We start from the raw sequence: 24,695 nt of genomic DNA, 5'->3' as shown, positions 1-24,695 counted from the left end.
AAGTCACGTGTAAGAACACATCCAATCAAGTGGCCCAATTTTCACAGATACATGGATACACACGCACAGATCAAAATACGCATTTGCAAATACTTTTGCGCACACACAGATTGCTACTATATGTATTTGCAAATATTTTTGCTACAATAATGGCCCCATAAAAATATCTCTGCCCAACAAATTTACAGGGCACTTTTGTGACATAAACGCATGTTGAAATTGTGCATCACCTATTTCCCAATAACACAGAGCTGAATTTCAGTTTCTCCCATTTACAGTTAATTACAGCTGTTGCCAATATCTCAAAAGATTGGAGTTTTAAAAACATATGATATGGATTACAATGTTTCTCCAAGTCTGCAATCTTATTTAAATCCAATTGTTGCACCTACGTAAGGATTTGTGTTTGATTTTACTCAAATGGTCATTTATTTATTCTCAAAATTCATATTTTGGTGTTCCGCAATATTCATGTGTGGTGTTCCGCGGCGGGTGTGGCTGTGTTGTGTGTGTTTGACTCACCGTGTGCTGAGCTGGCCGTCTATCATGGTCAGTCCGTGAGGGTGTCTTTGTACTGCTTAACTGGACCCCATCCTCCTCTGCTTCCACCATGTCCCCGACCAAATCTTCCACACCCATGACCCTGCCCTGGGCAGCATTGTGGGCACTGAGAGGATCAGTGGTCAGACGCCCCACAGATGAAACAGCCGATTGGGTCCCAGGATGGATCTTCAGTGTCTCTGGGTCGGGGGCCTCCAATCAAAGTTTTGTCAGCCATGTTAACGAGGACACCCCCTTTCAACAGACATTTCTCAAGGGCTGTGATGATCACTGTCTTTTTTCTTGGTGGCTTTCCTCACGTCTCTTGCTTCAGCATGACGTGCATGTTTCAGAATTTCTTTCACTCAGTTGTCAGCCCATCCTCCGACCAGGGTTTGTTTGACCCCTGACGGACAATCAGCAAATCAGAAACAGGTGTGCATGGAAAGTTCCAGAACAAGGGCATGGCCAGAGAAAGAGAAAAACACTCGTCACCACGAACCAAGAGAAAGAAGCAGAGACAGACAGACCCAAGCAGAAAACCCCAGCAAGAGAATTACCACAAAAAATTGTTCACAGACTGGCACCTCCCTACCAAACTGACCTACTTAAACCCTACATACCAGCTCGGGCTCTGCAAAAATAATCAACAGATCAAAAGACAGAAAACAAAAAGCAGAAAAACAAACAAAACTCAAACCCTGACACTTCTGTTAGTTTTTCAGTGTAACTGCTGTTAATTTTAGCTCATTATTTCACTCCTGTGAACCTTAGGAGTGGTTAGTATATTTGTTAGCGGTTAGCTCACGCTTGCTTGGTTACACTCTTGAATTTTTCTGGTGCACATGGTACACTACTTTACATAAATCCTGTGTAATGCTGGCAGATAGGGTGGCTCTTTTAGAGAGCTATCTCCATAAGGTAAACCAGCTTCTCAGCTCAGTGGTGATAGACGTTACGGGCACTCCAGGTAAGATTAGTGTTGGGCTGGCTAGCGCGTCCATTAGCATCAGCCTAGAAAAGCTGCTTTTGGCTCCCTGCTTTTCTCCCTTTATATCGCACCCTTTAGACACATACTTCAGTGTTTTGGGATTATGGGATTTTGGGATGATACTCACTTATACATGCTGATAACTGGTAATCTCATCCACATAAAATCCTTCGAAGATTGCCTTGCATCAGTGAAAAGCTGGATGTCTAGCAACTTCCTACTTTTAAACTCTGATAAGACTGACATGATGGTTCTTGGTCCAGTGAGACATTGGTATCAATTTGACCAGCTAATGCTTAGCCTAGGCTCGTGTGTCATACATCACACTGACCAAGTGAGGAACCTTGGGGTAATTTTTCATCCTATGTTGTCCTTTGACCTTGACATTGGAGACATACAAGGACTGCTTTCTTCCACCTGCGAAATATAGTCAAGATTCGTCCCATCCTGTCTACGGCTGATGCTGAGACCCTGATTCATGTGTTTCTCTCTTTGAGATTGGACTACTGCAATGTTCTGTTTTCTGGTTTACCGCAGTCCAGCATTAGGGGTCTCCAATTGATTCAAAATGCTGCTGCCAGACTTTTGACACAAAGCAGAATGTTTGACCACATCCATTTTGGCATTTCTTCACTGGCTTCCTTTCCCAGTGAGATCAGATTTTAAGGTTCTGCTAGTAGCCTATAAAATTGTTCACACACTGGCACCTCCCTACCAAGCTGACCTACTTAAACCCTACGTACCAGCTCGGGCTCTGCTTTCTCAGGGTGCAGGACTACTTTGTGTCCTGAGGGTGAATAAAAAGTCTGCGGGTCACAGAGTTTTCTCTTATCGTGCCCCTGTTCTGTGGAATGATCCTCCTGTGTCAAAACAGTCAGACTCTGTAGAGACTTTCAAGTCCAGACTTAAGACGCACTTATTTTCCGTTTCATATGGCTACCATACTGCCATAGTATGTTACTATGTTTTTTACTCTTTTAAATTCATTTTATTGTTAAACAGAGCAGGCCGCGGCCTCAACTTCATCTAAAGTCAGCACACCGAGTCAGTGGCTGGATTAAGGCATGTTGGGAATATTTAACCTAATATTCTCTATTTTTTTCTCAAAGTAATCTAAAAAATCTTGGGCTGTAAAAGGAGAGTAATTTACAGGTGGTTGTCCATGAATCAGTGTTGCCACCGTGTTGAGGAACTTTGAATTATACTTGATTTTGTTGATCAGAGTAATAAGCCCACTTTGTAGCCAGTCGTGCATTCTTATCATCAGTAACAGTGTCATGTCACAAGAGATGGTATACGTCACATTTTGAATTACACCATTTACCTTCTAGACTTCTAGCAGGATGCTAGAAGTCTAGAAGGTCAGAGACCACCAATGCAAGAAGCATGATGTCAGTATTCGTGTCAGCAATACCACGTGCGAGAACCGAATCCAGGGTATTTCCACGAATGTGCATTCAGTAAGTGATCATTGAACCAAGGCGACTTTGCCTTTGGGGGGCGCGGTTTTAATATAGGTGGAGCGATCATTTAGAAAAGAACTTTGTGAGATGAAGAGAATAAAAGCACAATAATACAAAAATCCTGAATTTTACTGCTTCATGATTGAATTTTATTGATTAAAAAGAACAAATATTCAAGATTACAAGAATAAAATTCTGATTTTCAGAGAAAACAGTTATCACAAGAATACAATCATCTTTTCCACCACCGTGACCACAGGCATTAGGTTTTAATTTCACAGTTAATGCACACAGACAGATGTTTGATTCCAGGTGTTTCCGCTTCATGCTGTCTGTCTGTGTCCTTTGACAAAACACTGTCCCAGTCCACTCAGGACTGTACAGGACTAACTGTCTCAACAGCAACAATAAAATCATGTTGATGAACAGTAACAGAGTGGTGCTATACCTCACAAACATTAAATCTGACTAAATGAACCTCATCACAACCAGAGAGAGACTGATTAAAACAGTAAAAATGAATTCAATGAGAACCCAACAAATCATGTCCCAAAACAAAATCAAAGTGAATTTAGGCATCAGGTTTGTAATCAGCATGTTGAAACCTCCAGCAATTCCTCTGAAGGTCCATCTGGTCGCAACCCGAGTCACAAACATCATCTGGGAAGACAAACACCAAATTACAGTTAGTTACCAATTAACTGGTTCACATTTCCATTTACAGTGGATCTGGATCTATGATTTTGACTAAATTATCATCATTTGACTTTTAATGAAAATGAATCCTCATCTGGAGCTTTTCTTGATATCACTGTCCCTGTTCTGTTGAAGCCTTGTAGTCTTGATAGAAACAAGAGCTGTTGAGTTATCTTGAGTTTTTGTAGATCTTGACAATAACTAACTCTGTATTCAGGATCTCATCATAAGATACTTCAGTAAGCAACTATATCGTCCAGGCAGAGCTCTATCTATCTATCTATATATGTATGTATGTATCTTTGACCTCTCATTGATCTCAAAGGGAATTATTCTTGCTTCCAGAACTCTTGCTTTTAGCTAAATCTGCCATATTTACACTATGTCATGAAAATGTACAAAGTGTTCATTAATGTGCATTGTCCTCATCAAATAAACAATAAAGAAAGAATTTCATGACTCAGTAGGATGGTTTGGTTCTTACCTAATTAATCCAGGCCAAGGTCAGTAAGGCTGAGTTTTCAACGTCATAATTAGTTCTGGCAGATCTGCGTCGTCTGGTGTTTGTGTTGCAATTCTGAAAGACAAACATTAAGTTTCAGGGCAAAGTTACTGCAGAAGTTAAACAGCTAAACTGATCTAAAGACTTGTGGACTGAAACTGTTGATGGCAAACATTGGCAACATGATGGCAACATCTAAAATTTTCTGTAGCGTCCTGTAAGTTTATAGCAATAATGAAAGTTTGCAGGACCCAGTGCATGCTATCATCAAGGTTTGTCAAGGAGGGTCACTGCAAGTTTATGTTCAATAAATAAATCACTTTTTTGTTTTTTAATTGATGTGGTGTATCAAAGTTAACAGTTTTAATGATTTCACCCTCATAATATGATCTTTTAGTTTAGAGACGTGCAAGATAATAGTACAAACATAAATCAGAAAAAGTTGGGAGAAGATATAAATGGGGGACGACCCTGCAGTGATCTTTTCCTTTGACCTTTATTTCATTACAGAAATAATGGAGCCAAGATATTTATTGTTTTGGGTGGTCAAGTTTTTCATTTCTCATCAGTTCCTGTATTAAAGGCCTGCAAGAAACAGAAAATTGTGTTTGAACAGAAAATGGGACACAAAAGCATTTTGCCATTTTCTAATGTCATTTCATTTCTCAAAACACTTAATAGACACATGTAAAGTGATTCAGGTGTTATTTTCTTCCATTATTCCTGCAAACACATCTTAAGAAATGCAACAGAATTGTCACTGTTGCATTTTTTTTTGGTTTCCACACATCCTCCATTATGAACAGGTCAGGACTGGAGGAACGAACATTTCAATAATTTATTCACACATTTGTTGACAAACTGGAGATCCTCTGTCCATCGTTGGTCCTCAAAGACTCAGCCTTTTGTCCATACATACTTTTGTATGAAATCACGATGATAATCACCCATTTGAAAGAACACTTTATTAATATAAAACTTCATTACTGGCCCTAAATTGTCTCCATCCCAAGAAAAAGTTTAACACAAACCCGGAAATATTTTGAATTTATGCAATAACAAAAGAAAAAGAAAATGTATGAATACCTGCAGGATTCATGGGGGGTTGTTGTGCTCCCCGCCCCTCAATTTTTGATGGTCTCCCAACTTTTTCTGATTTCTGAGTTTATTTTGTACCGATTTCAAAGACAAAGTGTGATATGCTGAGATGTTGTACAATATGGTCGTGAGACTAACTGTTGTATGGTTTAGAGGTGTGAACAAAAGACTGGAGAATGTATCATGTTTGAGTTGTACCGGAACACAGTTGTTGTTGATGGTTCCACACAGATGGACTCTGCAGTGCAGGTAGACGTCACCAGTTTGCCCATAGAACTTGAAGGTGTTGAAGGAGAAATAGCTGGTGGTTCCTTGTCCGTTGCTTTCCACCGTCACTGTTCCATCATTGAGGTTAGCACAGCTACTCAGAAACACAAAAACAGAAGTCAGTCTGATGTATGAGGAACTGAACAGCATCTATTCAGTCAGTGTCCTCACTGATAGACACACAAACACATTTCCACACACTGGGTATCACCTCTGTGTGTCCCTCACCTGTTCACGATCAGGTCATGTCTGAGAGTCCCATTGGATAATGGGTCATGAGTTGCCCAGCAAGATTCTATCACCACAGCAACAATTCTGCTATCCAGTCCATCTGCCTTCAGTTCCACCCAGATCTTGTAGTTCAGCTGGATATCGGTTCCCTCCACAATAGGTTGGGTACGAGCAGAGTCCCAGTAGACCTTCATGGTCAGGTTATAAAACCATTGTCCATATCTTAACTGCTGGATCACAGAGCTGAAGAGCACAGACATTGTTTTTTTTTTTTTTAACTTGTTGGTTATTAGGTCTTTTTTACAAGGACACATCTCAAGTGAATTTGCCTCAGAACAACACCCCATAATGACAAGTCAAACAAGTTTGTTTATTTATTTTTTAAATTGAAATAAAAAATGGACATACATATGTATTCACACCCTTTGATGAATACTTTGTTGATGCACCTTTGGCAACAATTTCAATGTCAAGTTTTCTTGAATATGATGCCACAAGCTTGATGCACCTATCTTTGGGCAGTTTTGGCCCATTCCTCTTTGCAGCACCTCTCAAGCTCCATCAGGTTGGATGTGGAGCGTCGGTGCACAGACATTTTCAGATCTCTCCAGAGATGTTCAATCAGATTCAGGTCTGGGCTCTGGTTGGGCCACTCAAGGACATTCACAGAGTTGTCCTGAAGCCACACCTTTGATATCTTAGCTGTGTGCTTTGGGTTGTTGTCTTGCTGAAAGATGAACTGTGTTAACACCCAAAATGTGAATCAGCTGAAAATCATGAGTTAACTGCAAACCGTTAATCGCAAAACGTGAACACTGAAAAAATATCTCCCAAAATGTGAACGCAGGTCTCACAAAAGCTGAATATCATAGATGTTTTTTCAGTTTAAGTAATTTATGGTTGTCAGTTTACAGGTCAGAAAATCTTGATCACAAACCGTATCACCACAAAATTTTTTTTTTTTTTACAGCCTACAGCCAGTGAGGTGGGGAGGTGATCCCAGCAGCTCCTGCTTTTGGTATCAAACACAGTTCTTTTGTGCTCTGATGTGCACTTTCAAGTGCTACAAGTGGGGCAAGTGGACAAGTTCAGTTGGAGACAGTCGTGACTCACCCGTCTCTGATTTGGATGCTGTAGCTCTTTATGTCTGGTTGATCGTAGAAGCAGGAGAGGTCAATCAGCACGTCTTCACTGCGAACAATCTCACCAGATCTATTTTCTGACATAATGGTGTTCATGTAGATTAGGTGTGTGTCGTTGGCCTTCAGGGTCAAAGGGTTTCACAAAGACCAGAAGAGTGAGGAGATGTTCACCAGACTGGAAAATGGGATTTGACTGACAATGAAAACTCACCGTGACCACTGTACCACAGGTGTTGTGGCCGTCAAAGGTGAAGGACACCATGTGGTTCATATTGTCCACCTGACCCTTGCAGGTCTCATCTTTCAGGTGTAGGGCGGTGTAGTCAATGCCAAAATCCTCCAGGAGACAACCAACAAAAGTAACCGAAGCAGTGTTTTCTATGCAGACTGTTGACTGCTCTAAACATCCACCAGGAAAGGGGGCAGAAATAACAATAAAGAAAAGGAAAAACTCTTTATGAAGGTTGTTTTAAGACTGTGAAAGCTGTCGACTATATAATCACCATGCTTAGCTTTTTTTTTTTAACTTGCAAAGTGGAAAAAACAGTACATCAGTCACACAGATGTAATGGACCAGTCACACGGCGATTCCTGAACAAAGGGAAAAAAGTTAAAAGAAAAGGTGGACAAAAAAGCTTTATCACCGAATAGCCTGTGAAGCAAGAGCGCAAAAGGGACGACAGAGGAACTAAACAAAACTGAAGCTAATAATCTCGACGCTTTAAATGAAATGCGCCTGGAGCCACTGCTGGAGCAGTGTGTGTGTCTGCACCTCTGAGTTCCAGGACTCGACACTGGGACGGAGCTCATGGCGAGTCCTGGAGAAACTGCAAGCAGAAGATGTGGAGATCTGTGCGCACATTGGTGGGACCACCTGCTCTGGTTCCTCGTCCAGAACAGAAGAGGGATCATCTCCATCATCAGGACCCTCACTGTCTGTTGACACACTGGGTGCGCCGTCTTACTCCAATAAAAAAAAAAAAACTCTGGTGTGCTGTGGTCACTGCTGTATCAGTGTATTACGTTACTAAGCTATACGTATATATATATATATATATATATATATATATATATATATATATATATATATATATATATATATATTATATAGTAGGCACTAATGTGAAAGGACATGTCGCATGTATGAACATAATGCTAATTAAATATTTGTGATGTGTATAAGTTGACATGCCTCCCAAACTTGTGAAGAAAATACGTGAGCTGTGCACGTCTCGATGCATAAAGCAGACAACAAGAAAACGTTCAACTTGAGGATCAGGACAGCAGATGTGTGTCTTCTTGTGTATCAAGTGTCCTACCAAAAGCTGGTCCATTCTGGGAGGCAAAAATGGCTCGACAGAAGCACCGAGTGTCACCACCGTACGACTTCTCACCACAGAACTCATGATCACTGCAGAACCGGCCCTGACAGAAGGCCTGAGGACCAGCTGAAGAGACAGACAGAAGTTATCTTCACCTCGACTTGTCCAACTCGTCATCAAACCAACTATACAGTGGAGAAAAGAACTTTCACAGCACAGAGTTGGATATGATGAACCGACTGTTTCTATTCTGAATTAATTTTCTTGCTTTACTAAACCACACATGTTCACAAATGTAACTGGAAGTACACATGTCACTGAACTGTTTTAAAAAGAAGGAAAGTGGATTTCATTTTTGTCATTTCTCATTTGACATGTTTCCTACATTTCTTCTATGATTTTTTATTTTTTTATTTTTTTACTGGAGTACCCTTTTATTTCATGAAAATCAAAATTCATTGGAACCAAAACACAATCTTACGGCAGCTGACGCTTGACCTCCAGCCGTCCATCATGGTGTTTCTGCGGATTCTACAGTCTCTGGCGTAGGCCTCCATGAACTGGCACTTCAAACCGTCCACTGCAGGATATCGGCACAAAGTGTATCCGCAGCTTAGAATGTAGGGCTGTGGGTCGATGTTACAGGTGGTGAAGGGCGCCCCCATCAGGAGAGCACAGCTGTTCCACACAATGGAAAAAGCACAATGTGAAAATAAATGGAAAAGGTGTGACTGAGCATTCAGACAGGGTTCTGTGGTTAGCATGTTTAATAACCGTAAAGTCACGGGATTCACCTAAATAAGGTCAGGTGTTGGATCAGCTGCTCGTGTTCGTGTTTTTAACGTGTTCTGTAATTTAGCACATGCTTCTAGTATGATGGAGTGATGTTACCTGTCAACAAGATAACGTGTGTTTCTGCTTACCGCTGGGACATCGCGGTGCAATTGATTGTCGGATCGGCAGTGTCACTGTACTGTGTCGCACAGCTAGGGGGCGACAAACAGAAAGTCAACACTGTTCCAGCATTTTCAGTAGATTCAAAGAACATAAACAAAACACAGAGTTTGTATTTTGCTGCCAAATGCACATTTTTTCTTCTATTGTCATTGATGTCCAAAAGTGTGAGATGAATTCTGAAATCCACAGATCCATATGATCATCATATTCACCTGAATGCAGCACAACTTAAAGTGCTTCACTGTGCAGATCAACAATGACACAAATGAGACTGTGAAAGAAACCTGAGTTGTTTTGAAGCCAATTGGAGTTTTGCTGAACCAACTGTCATTTCAACTGTTAAAATCAAAGTGGTCCAGTGACCCAAGAACAATGAGGATCTGAAGATCTGGTGGAACATGATGTCTGTGGGTTCACAGTTCAGGTTTTAACTGATTGCAAAGATACACAACAAATTATTCAACATAAACTCATTTTTATTTTGAGTCCAATTAATCTGGAGTTTCTTTAAATATGAGGGTCTATATAAAGGTAAATGTCTAATTCATACATGTTTCAGTCACCATGAAAACTTACAACCAGTCCACTGTGGTGACACACAGATAAAATGATCAAACTGGTGTCATTGTGCAGTTATTGTGTAAAGTTGGATGTAACTGAGGTCTTACTCAGCGTTGCTCAGTCCCACTTGCTTCATTTGACTCAGTTGACCGGAATCAGAACACAGACCTTGCAGATTTCCTGGAACAGCCCTTGTCAGAGCTTGAGAGAGAATTGATCAGTGTAAAGTGGATTCTCAATAATACGACACACACATCATAACATAATATGACTGATGAGAAATAAAACTGATGTGATTCTTTGATAAACTGCAGTGAGGTTTCTTCAGACGAAGCAGCAGGTCTGAAGCCTCTCAGTCAAACTGGAACATGGAAGTTACTTTTACTTTAAATTCTGCAGAATTATTGAACCATAAAAGGTTTCAACAGTTAAAGATGCTTCAGTTATTTTCTTGGCTTCATACTTTTATGGGTTTAAATTCTGTACCGTAGACGTTGATCTGTGCAGTGTTGCCATCAAAGAAGAGAGAAAGGTTGTAGGTCTGTGATATCTGGAGGGTGACTCCGGTTTGGTCCTGAGACAGCATCATGTTGTTGAAAAGCTGAGGTGTGCTGGTCAGCGTCACCAATGTGCCGTCAACCTGAATCACAGCAGGAACACAGGATCCAACAAACACACATAATGAAGTCAGTGTTACAAGAACTGTTTGTACTTTCAGGGAATTAAACAACGAGCTCCAACATAGAACTGAAGAGAAGTGGCCCCAAAGGGGACTGTAGCAGTGGTTATCTTACCCACACTCTCCCACCTTGACCCAGAACTGTTTGAACATTTGAGCCCAGCTGTTGCACAATGACACGGTCCAAAAAGCTGAAATCACGACGTCGACGCTCCCGGAACTCTGCCAGTATTGTGACGTTTAGTGTTTCAGTGGGCGTCATCAGTTCATACACACACCGATCCTGGACAGCTGAACCTCGTCCGTAGAAATCAATGACAATGGGCCCCATAACAGTACACATGGTGTTCAACTCGCATCTGATGGAGGTGAGTAGGATCACACACGAGAATATAATCAGATCAGCATACTGACTCACTGCGTAAAGTTTATTTAAAATAACAAGCTGCCACAGGGGGTCTGAAGCTCACACCATAGAAATCAAATGTAAACATGATACATGTTATTATTGTTAAAACTTGGTCAGGGTCATACGTTCTTGGACTACAAATATGGTTTTGCCCTTTTCTTTTTACACAGTGTTAAGCCAACTTGACACTTGCACGAAATGGATCCCTGCACTGCTGCGCAACTCATTGTGCCAATGCGACCTGCTTTGTCAGGCTTGATGCACCATTATTTAAAATAATCACTTAGTAGCCAATGACACATTTGCTCTCAGAAGTTGGTGGATGAAACCTAGTGCTGGGCGGTATACCGGTTCATACCGAATACCGGTGTTTTTTTTTTTTCTATGATATGAATTTTAGAAATACTTCCATACCGGTGAGTGCATTGCGCAGAGCGGCGGAACGCCCTGCCCGCAGGGCATTGTTTGAGTGGGGACAGTTTAGCGGTTGCACCAGACAAGCAGCATGAGTACAGCCCATGTAGAGTGAACAGATGTTTAGCGGTGAGCATAATGGCAAAACAGGGGGAAAGTTCTGAAACTGAACAACCAGAACAAGAAACTGAAAGGGAAGAACTTGTACCGAAAAGAGGAGCTGTGTCCGTTGTTTGGAAGTACTTTGGGTTTAAAAAGTCTGATGTTGACCAAAGTACAATACTATGCAAATGCTGTCGTGCTAAAGTTGTAGCAGCAGGAGGAAACACGAGCAATTTACCCCACCACCTCAGCCGCAAACGTCCTGGAATATCAGTAATGTAAACTACGAGCTTCGTCCTCCTCGTCTGCAGGTAAAGTTAAAGCAAGCTGCACACCTTTTCTGTTTATGTTATTTATTTATTTATGGATGATTCCTTACTGAATGTTCAGGGAATAAAGAAGTTTTACTTCAGTTACTTTGGAGTTACTAAGTTTACTTTGGAGTTACATGAGTCATATAGTTTACATAGTTTACATTGTTTTCAAAAGATGTTTAAGTTGGAAAACTTGCAAAATAAAAAGGTCTGTATTTTGACTACAACAATCAAGCATTCTGATTCCTCTTCATTAATACTAGTGTGGACATTCATTTTTCTACAATATTCACTCCTCATAACAGTAGAATACGCCATTCCAAGCCATTTTATTGCAGTAATTATTCTCTAAATCATTAGAAAATAAGGCAAACACCCAGTTGTGCTTGAAAAGAAAAAATACCGTCAAATACCGTGAAATCGATATAATTTAGAAAAATACCGTGATATACATTTTTGGTCATACCGCCCAGCACTAATGAAACCATGTCCCATCGCTCCCAGAATCATAGAGAAATTATCTGCATCTGCAGCTTCTCTCATGTGCCTCATGCGGTGGATAACGCATTTGGAATCATCTCAATGGTCATTATTTGTAATATTTATATAGTAATGGATTGTTAAAACAGTTGCATTGTCATTCCGTCTTAGATGTTCGATAATGTATCTGTAAAATTATGTTTATTATAGATGTTGCATCTTGTTCAGATGCGCTGCGGCAATGAGACGCATTGATTCTCACTGACACAGTGTTTTCAAATTGGTTGCGCAATGTTCACATCTAGTTCACACAAAAAATAAATGTGTGCCAGAAGTTTTGAACATTTCAAAGTTTTCTTTGCGCACTTGCATGCAGTTGTGCACGGTTTACAACGTGTTTACTCACTAGCACACCAGATTGCGTGAAATTTGTGCAAGTGTCAAAGCACCTTTATTCAGAACAGTTACCAAACACAGAGAGTAACTGACCTGATTTTCTAAGATCCCACATAACAAGCACTAAATTGCTCAATTGATAGATGTAATGTGATAAAGACAGCAGCATGTAAAGGAGGATTTTTTGAGTATTAATGGCTATAGTTAAATGAGCCACCTGCAGGTATGCTCTTTGTGCGTCATCATGCATGAATTCTTCCACATAACTGCAGACCCGTAGCCAGGATCTGAAGAGGGGAGGGGCTTCAGAAAATGTTGGGATTTTGATGTCCAGGGATGCATTCTGTAGGATATTTTTACTTTTTTTACTTACTTACTTTACTTACTTTTTACTATATTTTCACTGATGTAATTTATTTCTCTCACTCTGAGCATTTGCAGATGCATTTGTTGAAAACGTCTCACTCTGCAATTCTCTGCATTTTTCAGCGTGTGATACACTTTTTAGAATGAGCAGAAACATCTCGATGACTGATAGAGGGAAACGAACCTACTCCATCTGAAAATGAAGCTTCTGAGCTGCCGTTCGAAAGTGATGGCTCGCATGTCCAGACAGGAAATGACATACGTCACCCCAAAACTCTCAACTCTTTCAGTGTTGGAATTTGGAACCTAATGTTTGGTGACACACTGTGTGGATGCTGGTTTACTGAATCTGTGGACATGGACATGGGGACATCTCCATTATGCTGTTTAAACAGACTGCCTGCACATGGAGTTGGATTTGTTACACTGGAAAAAGTCAGAATACATTATTTCCAGGAGGTAATGGATGTTAGTTTACATGCTCAGTTGTGAAAGAGGCAGAGATGCAGCTGGTGACCTTGCAAGTGCACATGCATGCTTCTTTGATCGTGGGGAGTTTACATTTGGAAATAAATCCATAACATGATAGTGAGTCTGGCATGTTCAGGATTTTATCCCTTTTGTGTTTTGTGGCAAGATTTTTTATTTATTTATTAATTTTTTTGTGAGAGAGTGTGAATTTGGAGCTGATGAGACACTTGTTTTTCCCGGCAGTTGATGTTTTTTTTTTTTTTTTTTAGATTTTACTGATAACACTCATAATTAATCATTCACAAAACTGATCCTCCAGCAGACATTGTTATTGACAGGCTGCGGTTATGACTCATGGCCGCAGGTGCACATAAACCTTCTTGGAGCCATAGCTTCTAACGTGACGTTATCAAAATTAATAGTTTTCACTTAAAAACGAGTCATCATAACACGACGTCACACTTATGTAAACTTTGGAATTAATCTGTGTCTCCGTTCTTAACGTTAGCAGCTTCATTCCATTGAAGCGGACGCTGGGATGCTTCTAGAAAGTACGTCACTTGTTTGCTGTGAATGCCATTTACTTTGAAACTGGTCACGTAAGTGCACAAAGTAATCCCAGTGGATCATCGAATGTCACTAACAGCCTAAATCTAAATTGTTATTTTTTGGTGCAACATGTCCTTTAAAATCATGGCTGACATGGGTGGTTCTTGCAACCCCGAGTATGGGCCAGAACTGAGCCCATACAATCGCAAGATGTCAAATAAAAAATATATTCTTCCAACTATAGTATTTATGCAAACTGCTCAATAGTTATGCTGCATTCTGCCTTAACACAGCGGTAGAACGCATAAGCGTCTGTGTACATACGTGCGAGCATCAACCCACACAGACCCTCAGATATGTGTGTGTTTGTATCTGTTGCACAAGGTGATAGATCACTTGTAATTTTAAAGAGTTGCACCAGTATGTCCTGTGGTCCACCTGGTACTGGTGGAGACATTTATGATTTATGAAAGAAGCATGATGTAAACTGTTCTTTTTCTTTCGGCTGTTTCCGTTAGGCGTCGCCACAGCAGATCAATTGTTTCCATCACACCCTGTCCTCTGAATCCTCCTCTGTCACACTAACCAACTGCATGTCTTCCCTCAGCACATCCATAAACCTCTCTTTGGCCTTCTTATTCTCCTGCCTGGTGGCTCCATCCTCAGCATCCTTGTCCCCATATACCCTGGATCACTTCTCTGCACATGTCCAAACGATCTCAATCTGGCCTCTCTGACTTTGTCTCCAAACTGTCCCACCTGAGCTGTCCTTCTATGTTCATTCCTAATCCTGTCCATTCTCACCACTCCCAAAGAGAATCTCAACATCTTCAGCTCTGCCTCCTGTCTTTTTGTTAGTGTCACCATCTCTAAGCCATACAACATAGCTGGTCTCACTACTGTCTTGTAAACTTTGCCCTTCACTCTTGCTGATATTGTTCGGGCACAAATCACTCCTGCCACCTTTCTCCACCCTCCCTGCACTCTCTTCTTCACCTCTCTACCACACTCTTCATTACTTTGAACAGTTGACCCTAAGTATTTAAACTCATCTACTTTCACCACTTCTACTCCTTGGAACTGCACTATTCCACTAGGCTCCCTCCCATTCACACACATGTACTCAGTCTTGCTCCTACTCTCCAGAGCATATCTCCACCTCTCCAGACTAGACTTGACTTGCTCTCTACTGTCATTCCAGAACACGTCATCTGCAAACATCATAGTCCATGGAGACTCTTGTCTGATCTCATCTGTCAACCTGTCCATCACCATTGCAAACAAGAAAGGACTCAGAGCTGATCCTTGGTGTAATCCCACCTCCACCTTGAATGAGCCTGTCATGCCTACTGCACATCTCACCGCTGTCACACTATTCTTGTACATGTCCTGCACTATCCTAACATACTTTTCTACCTTTCCAGACTTCCTCATACAATACCACAGCTCTTCTCTTGGCACCCTATCAAACTTTTTCTAAGTCCACAAGTGTAACTCTTTCTGGCCTTCTCTGTACTTCAACAGTATTCTTAAAGCAAACACTGCATCAGATCTTCACCTGTTTTCTAAGTCAAGCTTGTACTACTCTTTCCCATAACTTCATGCTGTGGCTGATCAACTTTATGCCTCTGTCGTTACTGCAGCTCTGCACTTCACCCTTGTTTTTAAAAATAGGAATCAACACACTTCGTCTCCACTCCTCAGGCATCCGTTCACTTTCCAAGATTTTATTAAACAACCTGGTTAGAAACTCCACTGTCATCTCTCGGAGACATTTCCATGCCTCCACTGAAATGTCATCTAGACCAACTGCCTTTCCACTCTTTATCCTCTTCTTAGCAGCCCTCACATCTTCCTTACTCTTCCTTACCTTAATCTCTTGTACTTCCTGCCTTATTCTCCCACTCATTTTCTTCATTCTTCAGCTCCTTAAAATATTCCCTCCACCTTCTCAACACACACTCCTCACTTGTCAGCACATTACCATGTGCATCTTTTACCACCCTAACCTGCTGCACATCCGTTCCAGCTCTGTTGCTTTGTCTGGCTAATCGGTACAAGTCCTTTTCTCCTTCCTACCAATATACCTTTTCGTTCGCTTTTGCCACTTTTCTTTTCACCTTACGGCGCATCTGCTTATACTCCTCTCTACTTTCTTCATCTCTCCGACTATCCCAAAACCTTTTTGCCAACCTCTTTCTCCTTATGCTTTCCTGGACCTCTTCAGGTCCATGTTGGAGCTTGTTCTCATTATGCTTTTCCTGGACCTCTTCATTCCACCACCAAGTTTCCTTATCTTCCTTCCACTGTCCAGATGTCACATCCAGTACTGTTCTAGCTGTCTCCCTCACCACATCTGCAGTACTTTTCCATTTGTCCAAAACTGCTTCCCCTCCATCCATTACTTCTCTCACCTGCTCACTAAATTTCACACAACAGTCTTCCTCCTTCAGCTTCCACCATCTGATCCTTTGTTGAGCTTTCACTCTCTTCTTATTCTTTACCTCTAAAGTATCCTACAACCAACCATCCTATGCTGTCTAACGACACTCTCTCCTGCCACCACCTTACAGTCTGATTTATTTTAGCTTGCATGTCCTATAAATAATTTAGTCCACCTGTGTTCACCTTCCTTCACTCATGTTACCCTGTGCTCCTCCCTTTTCTTAAAGTAGGTATTCACCATAGCTATTTCCATCCTTTTTGCAAAATCAACTACCATCTGTCCTTCCACATTTCTATCCTTGATACCATAACCATACCATAGCCAAGGATGGAATAAAATCATTTGCGTTTATTTGTCTGTCTGTTAGCAGGATTACGTCAAAACTACTGCACAGATTTTGATGAAAGTTTCACCACAGATGGGTATTAGGACATGGAAGACTCCATTAAATTTGGGAGGTGATCCGCATCTGGATTCTGAATCCAGGTTTCAGTTTATATAGGCTTTGAAGAACTAGCCACCCCCCCCCCCACCCCCCCAAAAAAACAACTGCATGGATTCTCACCCCATTTGCACCACAGAGAGACAATGGGGCATGGAAGGATCCACTGAATTTTGGAGAGGATTTGGATTCGGATCCAAATTGTGGATCAAGATTTCACTTTATATAGGCTTTGAAGGATTATGAAAAAAAAAATCCTACTTCACGGATTCTCACCAAATTTGCAACATGGATAGACATTAGGGCATGGAAGATCCCACTAAATTTTGGAGATGATCTGGATCCAGATTCTGGCTCAAAACATCATGTTATAAAGGCTTGAATGATTACATCAAAACTGCTTCACAGATTTTCACCAAATGTTCACCACACATTGGTGTTAGGCCTTGGAAGACTCCATTAAATTTTGGAGGTGATCTGGATCTGGATCCAGATTCTGGATCAGGATTTCACTTTGTGGACTTTTTAGGATTACCTAAAAATTACTGCACAAATTTGGATGGAATTTTCACAACTGATACATATTAGGCCATGGAAGACTCCACTAAATTTTGGAGGTGATCCAGATCCAGATTCTGCATCAAGATTTCACTTTATATAGGCTTTGCACCATTATGTCGAAATTACTTCACGGATTCTCACCAAGACACCACTGAATGTTGGAGATTTTCCGGATCTGGATTCTGGATCACTTTAGATAACTTTGAAGGGTTATGTCATGTTCTGTTACAGAAAGATGTGACATGATGTAAAACCAAGATCAGAAAGACAATTTTTTTTTTTGTGCTTGTGAATTAAATGTCAGATTGCAACATCATAATCAGTCGGACCATTTGGATCAGTGTGCAGTTATTGCATTGGGTTGTGGAGTCCAGATCCAGGTAAAGTCTAGGTCACGATTGTGAATCACGCATCTTTTATTTTGAGTCCTCGTCAACCCTTGGCGGACATCAGAAATCTCTGATTGCTCTTGTTTCTTAAATGTTATTGCCATATTTCAATGGTAAAATTGACCATATGTGCCTGATTTGGATAGAATCATAATTAATTAAATTAAAGCTGCTGTATTAAGTCATATTTATTAGTTTTGTTGCTTTTTGTTATATCTTTTTCTTTTGCAAGTAGAAACCCAAAGTCTTTCTGATGAACAGACGTGTTGCTCCTTTATACGCATTTGATTTTTAATCTGTCAGATCACTGAATTGTTCAAAATGTTTCAAGAAGAAAGCAAATATTTACATGAGGTTGCCACCGCAGGACTCCAACGGGCCACAGGTCTTAGTGGAAAGGAGTCCAAGAGGACTACAGGTAGCGTTTTCACAGTCTGAGTTTGTAGTCACAGTATCTGCAAATAAAACTTGACCTGTAAAGAGAGGGAAGGTGTTCATTTATAAAGTCAGTTTACTCACTCACTCACCTTCAACCACTTGTTCCAATTAAGAGTTATGGTTTTGAGTCTATCCCAGTAATCATAGGGCGTGAGGCGGGGTTCACCCTGGACGTCAGTCTGTCGCAGGGCCACATTTATACAAACACACACATTCACAGCCTCACCTGCGGACAATTGAAAGATTCCAATCCACCTAACCTGCATGTCTTTAGATGTGGGAGGAAGTCGGAGCACCTGGAGGGAACCCACGCAAACAGAAAGGCCACAGGTGGGAATCGATCCCATAACCTTCTTGCTGTGAGGCAACAATGCTGCCCAAGTCTGTTATAGTGTCTAAAATGTTGCACGTCATGCTTCTTCAGACAGTGGTCACATGATGCAGCAGATCAGAAAAGTTTCTTTATGGTGTTTTAGAATGTCAGTGATCAGGGATGGAACCAAAAATCTTGCTCTTATAGAAATTACAACATAAATGAGGATACACAAGAGCAAACATGATATTTTTGTCATCCTTGTGATCCAGATTTGACTGTTTTCATGTTAGTTCCAAATCTTGATCAGCAGGCTTTGTGAAAAAGTATGCTGTAGCCGCCAAACAGGGTGCAAAATTAATAAATTAAATAATAAATAAATAACAATACAAAGAAAATTGCCAACCTGCGTGTCTGCATCCAGTGATATCATAATACTGGAAGCTGGCTGCTTCAGCCTTTGTCAAATTTAGTTGAAGAATATTTTCACCAGCAACCTGCAAATCAATCGCCTAAGAAAAATGTAAATAAAAAGATTTAGCAGCAGAAAAATTACTACTCATGTAACATAGTGTTGCTCAAGATAACACAAATGTGTGTGAGAAAAACCTTTTTAACAAGGTGTGAAAATAACCACCAAAACTTAAATGAAATCACAGATTCATTCTTTTTCACAAACAAATAACTACAGAGAAAAACAGATTTTTGTTTTCATCATCAAAAATGGGCCCCATAATGTGTTGTGGAGGTGTTTTTTTGAAATACTTGTCACAGATGGAGGGTGGCTGAGGACCAACACAGAGATAAAGTTAGGCTTGTGGAAAGTTCACGGCTTTTATGAGCAAAACCAGACAAAGCTGAGGACGTTAGAAACTGACAACAATGTCCACAGGAAGACGACAGGAAGGAATTAAGCAAAATGACATTAAAGGACAGACGATGTCAAAGTAAAACAGGAAGAAGAACTAAACTGGAATTAATCTAGAAGTGAAAACACTAAAGCCCCGTCACACATAGCCAGAATGTGCAGGAAGCAGGCCAACACGGCAAAAATGGTCATAATTCAGATGCAGTCCTGAAGAGGCGTGGTCAACCATGTCACAACAGACAAGCAGACAAACTGCCTTGTGCACACCTGTCAGATCGCATCCAAAGCATTTGTAGACGACACAGACTGCTGTCATCAGGCTGAAGACTGCCCGATGTGCAAATGTCTGGGTGGCAAACACTGGACAGAGTGGGAGGGAGCGCTGTGTTTCTCCCTTTGCACAGGACCTGGACATCAAAGAACAACCGGACCGGACTCACTCCATATGTGTCCATCCATGCGGTCACCCACTCATTCAATCACTCCTTCCTTTGAACTCACTGACCTCACGTGCGTGTGTGTAGACGTGCAGACTTGAGGAAATGATCGCTCAGTGTGTGTGTGTGTGTGTGTGTGTGTGTTTTCATTATAAGCTGCCACGTGTGCGCGTATATGCTCAGCTGTCACTTGACAGCTTTTGATGCTGAATTTTACTGTCAGCTAAGCTTTGCTGCATGTGCACGCACGTGCGCAGCAAACCTTTGCTAAGAGTCAAAGGACACCTTTGCTTAAAACTTTGCAGTGGGCTTTCCCGCTATTCGTCAGACCCAGCAAACTTTAATTTCTTTTTTTTTTTTTTCCATAACGCTTGGAACCTAATCCTGAATGACACAGACATGAGAATAAAATCAGAACTGGTTAATCACAAAATAGACACAGAACTAAAACCCACAGTAGAGAAAAGTGAATGAATCAAAATCTGCAGACCAAAAATGAAATAAAAACTGGGAACACACTTAGGACACTAGAGGGAGGCAGAGAGCAGGATGGACAGACATGAACCATGACAGTACCCCCCCCCCCCCCCCCCCCAATTCAAGGGCAGTACCAGATACCCAAAACCACAAGACACCAAGAGGGGACAAAATGAGGAAAGGACACTAGAGGGAGGCAGAGAGCAAAAACATGCCAATTTGAGATTGAGCATATTTTATAGTGTGATGTTTGCCACATTTCTGCTGTGATGAAAAGCACAGGGTAGCGTTTTATTTAAAACCTGAATATGTTTGATTAAACAGGCTTTTTAAGTAGAACTGAACTGGATCTACTTGTGTGTCTGATGACCTTTTTCTGGTATTGTTTGCAAATACCTTCAAACCACTTCAGGATTTTTAAAAGACACTAAAAATGTTTGTTGATCATTCACCTTATCTGCTGGTTCTGTTAATGTATGCCAGATGTTTTATATATATATATATATATATATATATATATATATATATATATATATATATATATATATAGTAGTCCTGGTAGTCAGGAGGATATGCATATAAAGTTTACAGAAGATTGAATTATAGTAACTGACAAAGGGAGGACTCAGAATAACCACGGTCCTGTTGGTTGGTGGAGATAGTGAATAGGGGTTGACCAATTATCAACTGGCTGATTATCAGCACCAATATTCAGTGTTTTTGTGATATCTGAGCAATTTATACTGGCCAATATGCCAATTTATTTTTTGCAGTGCTGCATGTAGCAACTCGCTGGTCACCAAGTTCTGCCTTCATGCACTGCATCTCAGACTGAAGCTGAAGCACACAGCTGAAAACTTTTAAATAAAAGAATAAACTTAAATAATCCAATTTCTCCTGTGTTCATAGCTGCGGTTACATTCAGAAATTAATGGTTTATTTTACAGATTAAAGGCTTTGTTTTTCCAAAAAGACTCAATGTTTCCTCAATATTAATAACAGTAAACAGCAGAGATGTGTTTGAAAGAAGGAGAAGGGAGCAGGAGGGGATGTCATTCTTTCACATAATAATGAAATCATTCCAGGTTCTGCTCTTGTTGTTAAAAAGGTGAAGTGCAGAGCTGTATATATATATATATATATATATATATATATAATTTAATGCTGTGAAACACTTTTGAAGAGGGGATCAAATGCTACATCCATCAAATATTAATGTGTTTTTAATCTGTTACATGTTATTGATGATCTACGCAAAACATAAGATGACAACAAATAACAGAAATATGAAATTTGCATCATTTAAGTTAAATTGCCTCTCAATTTGTGGCTTTTACAGTAGATTACAAAACATTTTAAATCTTACTTTAATATATTCTGCTTCAAATATGCCAATTGATGTCTGAGAGGTACGCATCATATAGAGCAAATGGCCCCTTACTTCAGGCACTGAGCGGCAATTAGCCAATACCACTATTTTAAAATACAAAATACTGCTTTCTGGTTTGTAGCAAATTCCTGCCCACAACACTACTTGATTTGTTGGAGAAGTTCAGCCTGTCGGTGCTGAAGCCTGCTGTCCCACAGACTGGCACAGAAGAAGATAGAAAAGTGCAGACTGTAGCTTTGTTGGCTGTATTTATTTATTTGTTCAAATTCATAAGGATGTTATTTGTGGCTCCTTGCACTTTTTGTGTGGTCATGTTGAAAAGTTCTGCCAGTTAAACATATGCTGCAAACCGTTTAAAGAATGTTTTGTGTTAAGAGTGCGTTATACTAAATTTTGACACTTTTTACCGCAGGAAAATTTGAGTCTGAAATATCTCTATCAGCCTCCAAACCTTGCTGATAAACTGTATCGGTATCAGCCATTAAAAATCCATATCGGTCGACCCCTAGGCCCTTAATACTGAAACAATCTGATCTTTGATTTCAGACTAACTGGTTTTGCTTAAACACTTTGTAGATACTGATTTTAACCATAAATGAGCTCCAAAATAAAATTCCAACACTTACCAACATTATCTTTCACAATACATTTTTCAGAAATACTCACCAGAAAGTTACTTGGAAAAGCAGAATTTATTTGGACTGAAAAAACTGCTTCTGACATGTCGTTAGCAAAGGTCAACTGTACTTCAGGTGCCTTCAATGGAAACACAGTGTTAAAAAAAGAAAATTCCTCCCCCAATTTTTTCTTGAGACTTGAGTTTCTTTAAAAATTGCAGCTGATGTTAATGAACCTGACTGAACAACTCTCACCGTGCTTGAAGGTGCAGTAAATATTTCAATCAGGTTGTAGCATATCATAGAATTCTGAATGCTGGGAAGTGGAGGTACTGCACCCGGTATCGGAGACATTTCGGTACGAATAACTCTATCTGCACCGGTGTCCAATATCACACAGTCACCATTCGATCCAGGTTGAAAATAGCCGTTGAAACAGAATGTGACATATGAACTTGTCATATTTACCTGTTTAAAAAAGGAGAAATGATCATTATGAGCTGTAAAAACAAATGATGTTTATATTTTTACACAAAAATTAGCATCTGAAAACAAGCAAATTAAAGTTAATTTCAGTCAGTGGATTCTTTTGTTTTTGCTCAAAGATTTGAAATATTCACATGAGAAATGCTTTGACTTGACACTAAACATGAGTTTGTTGTGTCACAAAGTTGAATATGTGTATTTTCTGCTCCTCAAATGTGTGAAAATAACATGCAAGAACTTCTCCACTTTCAATCTTCAATAAATAAATATATGTACAATATTATCAACACTGTCTATTGTGCTGCCTTGGTGTTTTCTTTCTCCCTTTTTTCTCCACAGGATCTGAGCGTTGGTGCTCACACCTGTGGCTGTTGGAACACCTGCTACTAATCACTCTGCCAACATAAAACCTCAGTGTCTCCACTCCTCACCAGAAACTTCAGTTCCTCTGTGTGGTAACCTGGACTCAGTGTTGTTCTCTTGTGGTAACATTTCTCTGTACTTCCACTGTGTTTGCTTTCTCTAACCCTTGTTCTTGTTTTGCTGCAGTTCCCAGTCACCCGTTAGCCTCCATGACCAGCAGTCACATCACCATTTACCCACAATTTAATAAACTCTTGTCATTTTTCACCTCTGCCTCAGTGTATCGAGTTCACCTCTTTGACCCCAGAACCTCACACGATGAGGTGCAATAATTCAGGCTCAGGTTTTAAAGTTGTTTATTTTGGCCATTTGTTTTGAGTTTTCATCTTATTTGGACATTTTTCTTACATTCTGCTCTTGATGTCTATGTTTATCAGTTCTTGCTGGTTGTTGGCTCTTTTTTTTGTGGTTTTACACTGAATGCCTTTACTGACACAACTCCAGGCCCCTCGTTTGTCTGACATTCTGACCCTGGCTTCCACTCTGTCAGCTGCACTCTGCCTTTATGGGGTCACTGTGCCGTGCTCCTTGATTGTTGTTTTGGCTCCGTCTTCTGTCACTGGCCACCTGGTCCCATATCGCCTGGCCGGTCTGCCCGGCTCGTCTCATGGTAGATTTTTATTCCTCATTTGACTCTAGCTTGTCTTCACGGGGGTCTCTCATCATGCCAGGTAAGGTTTTTACTCCTGTTATTTTGCTGCTACCTCGGCTGTCTGTGATTACCGCCTGATCTTCTGCACGGATATTTTCAAAATCACAACTTGATAAATTCCATTCTTTGTGTAGAAATGCTCATACGCAGGGTTTAAACACAAATCTGTTTGTATGAACGGTTGATTAATGAGGCCCTGAGGTTTCATTTATAACCAATAACAAAAACGATACACCTGCCGTTTGTCAAAAAATTTAATCTGTCTGCAAAGCTACACCCAGGTCGAACAGTAAGGGCATTTCAAAGATCATTTTGACCACCGGGGGGGGGGGGTCTTGTCTTGAAATCTAGTACATGTGAGATCTCCACATGGTCTTCATGGATCAGACTGCTGCTGGAGATTATTTGACCTTTGCCCTTTGTTTTCAGTGTGCAGAGCTGATCTCTACCAAAACTAAGTCAATGATGACGCCAACACAGAAAGATTCATTGTACTTACATACAACATGAAGCACGGCTCTCCATAATAAACAAATCCACATGAGGTTATGTCGATTTGTCCAGAACCTGAAACTGTCTGACCTGCACCTGAGAAATGAGACAAACATGAAAGTTGTTAACAAATAGAGCTGTAAATTCTTAACTCTGCAGCCCATTTGGTATTTCAGAGGACAAGTTGTAATAAAGGAAATTTATCAAGTTCAGTGTCTCCCAAATATAAATCCACTGTGTAACAAGGAAGAATGCGTCTCTTTTTAAAAAATATCTGTTTTTGTTGAAACAATAGTCCCACCACTGTTTGATAT

At 40.4% G+C, this 24,695-nt stretch overlaps 1 protein-coding gene across 1 annotated transcript; it reads right to left on the bottom strand.

The window, feature by feature from the left end:
* Positions 1–3,205: 3,205 nt before the first annotated feature.
* Positions 3,206–10,792, bottom strand: LOC117505428 (uromodulin-like). Its single transcript, XM_034165072.1, has 11 exons — positions 10,565–10,792; positions 10,257–10,410; positions 9,878–9,971; positions 8,734–8,930; positions 8,250–8,378; positions 7,142–7,329; positions 6,902–7,050; positions 5,786–6,031; positions 5,489–5,651; positions 4,175–4,267; positions 3,206–3,654 (listed from the first exon to the last, which is right to left on the bottom strand). The coding sequence occupies exons 1-10, from the start codon at positions 10,790–10,792 to the stop codon at positions 4,175–4,177; spliced, it is 1,641 nt and encodes a 546-aa protein (XP_034020963.1). The 3' UTR covers positions 3,206–3,654.
* Between the last annotated feature and the right edge of the window lie 13,903 nt (positions 10,793–24,695).

This window comes from Thalassophryne amazonica, chromosome 23 (assembly GCF_902500255.1).
Source record: "Thalassophryne amazonica chromosome 23, fThaAma1.1, whole genome shotgun sequence".
NCBI lineage: Eukaryota > Metazoa > Chordata > Actinopteri > Batrachoidiformes > Batrachoididae > Thalassophryne > Thalassophryne amazonica.
The sequence above is the reverse complement of the archived record's forward strand: the minus strand, read 5'-3'. Positions and strand labels throughout refer to the sequence as shown.

Coding starts and splice junctions, on each gene's coding strand:
- LOC117505428 (XM_034165072.1), bottom strand. CDS start 10,792: ATGTGTACTGTTATGGGGCCCATTGTCATTGATTTCTACGGACGAGGT. Junction 10,411..10,564: donor GTCAAGGTGGGAGAGTGTGG/GTAAGATAACCA, acceptor GCTGTGATTCAG/GTTGACGGCACATTGGTGAC. Junction 9,972..10,256: donor TGCACAGATCAACGTCTACG/GTACAGAATTTA, acceptor TTCTCTCTCAAG/CTCTGACAAGGGCTGTTCCA.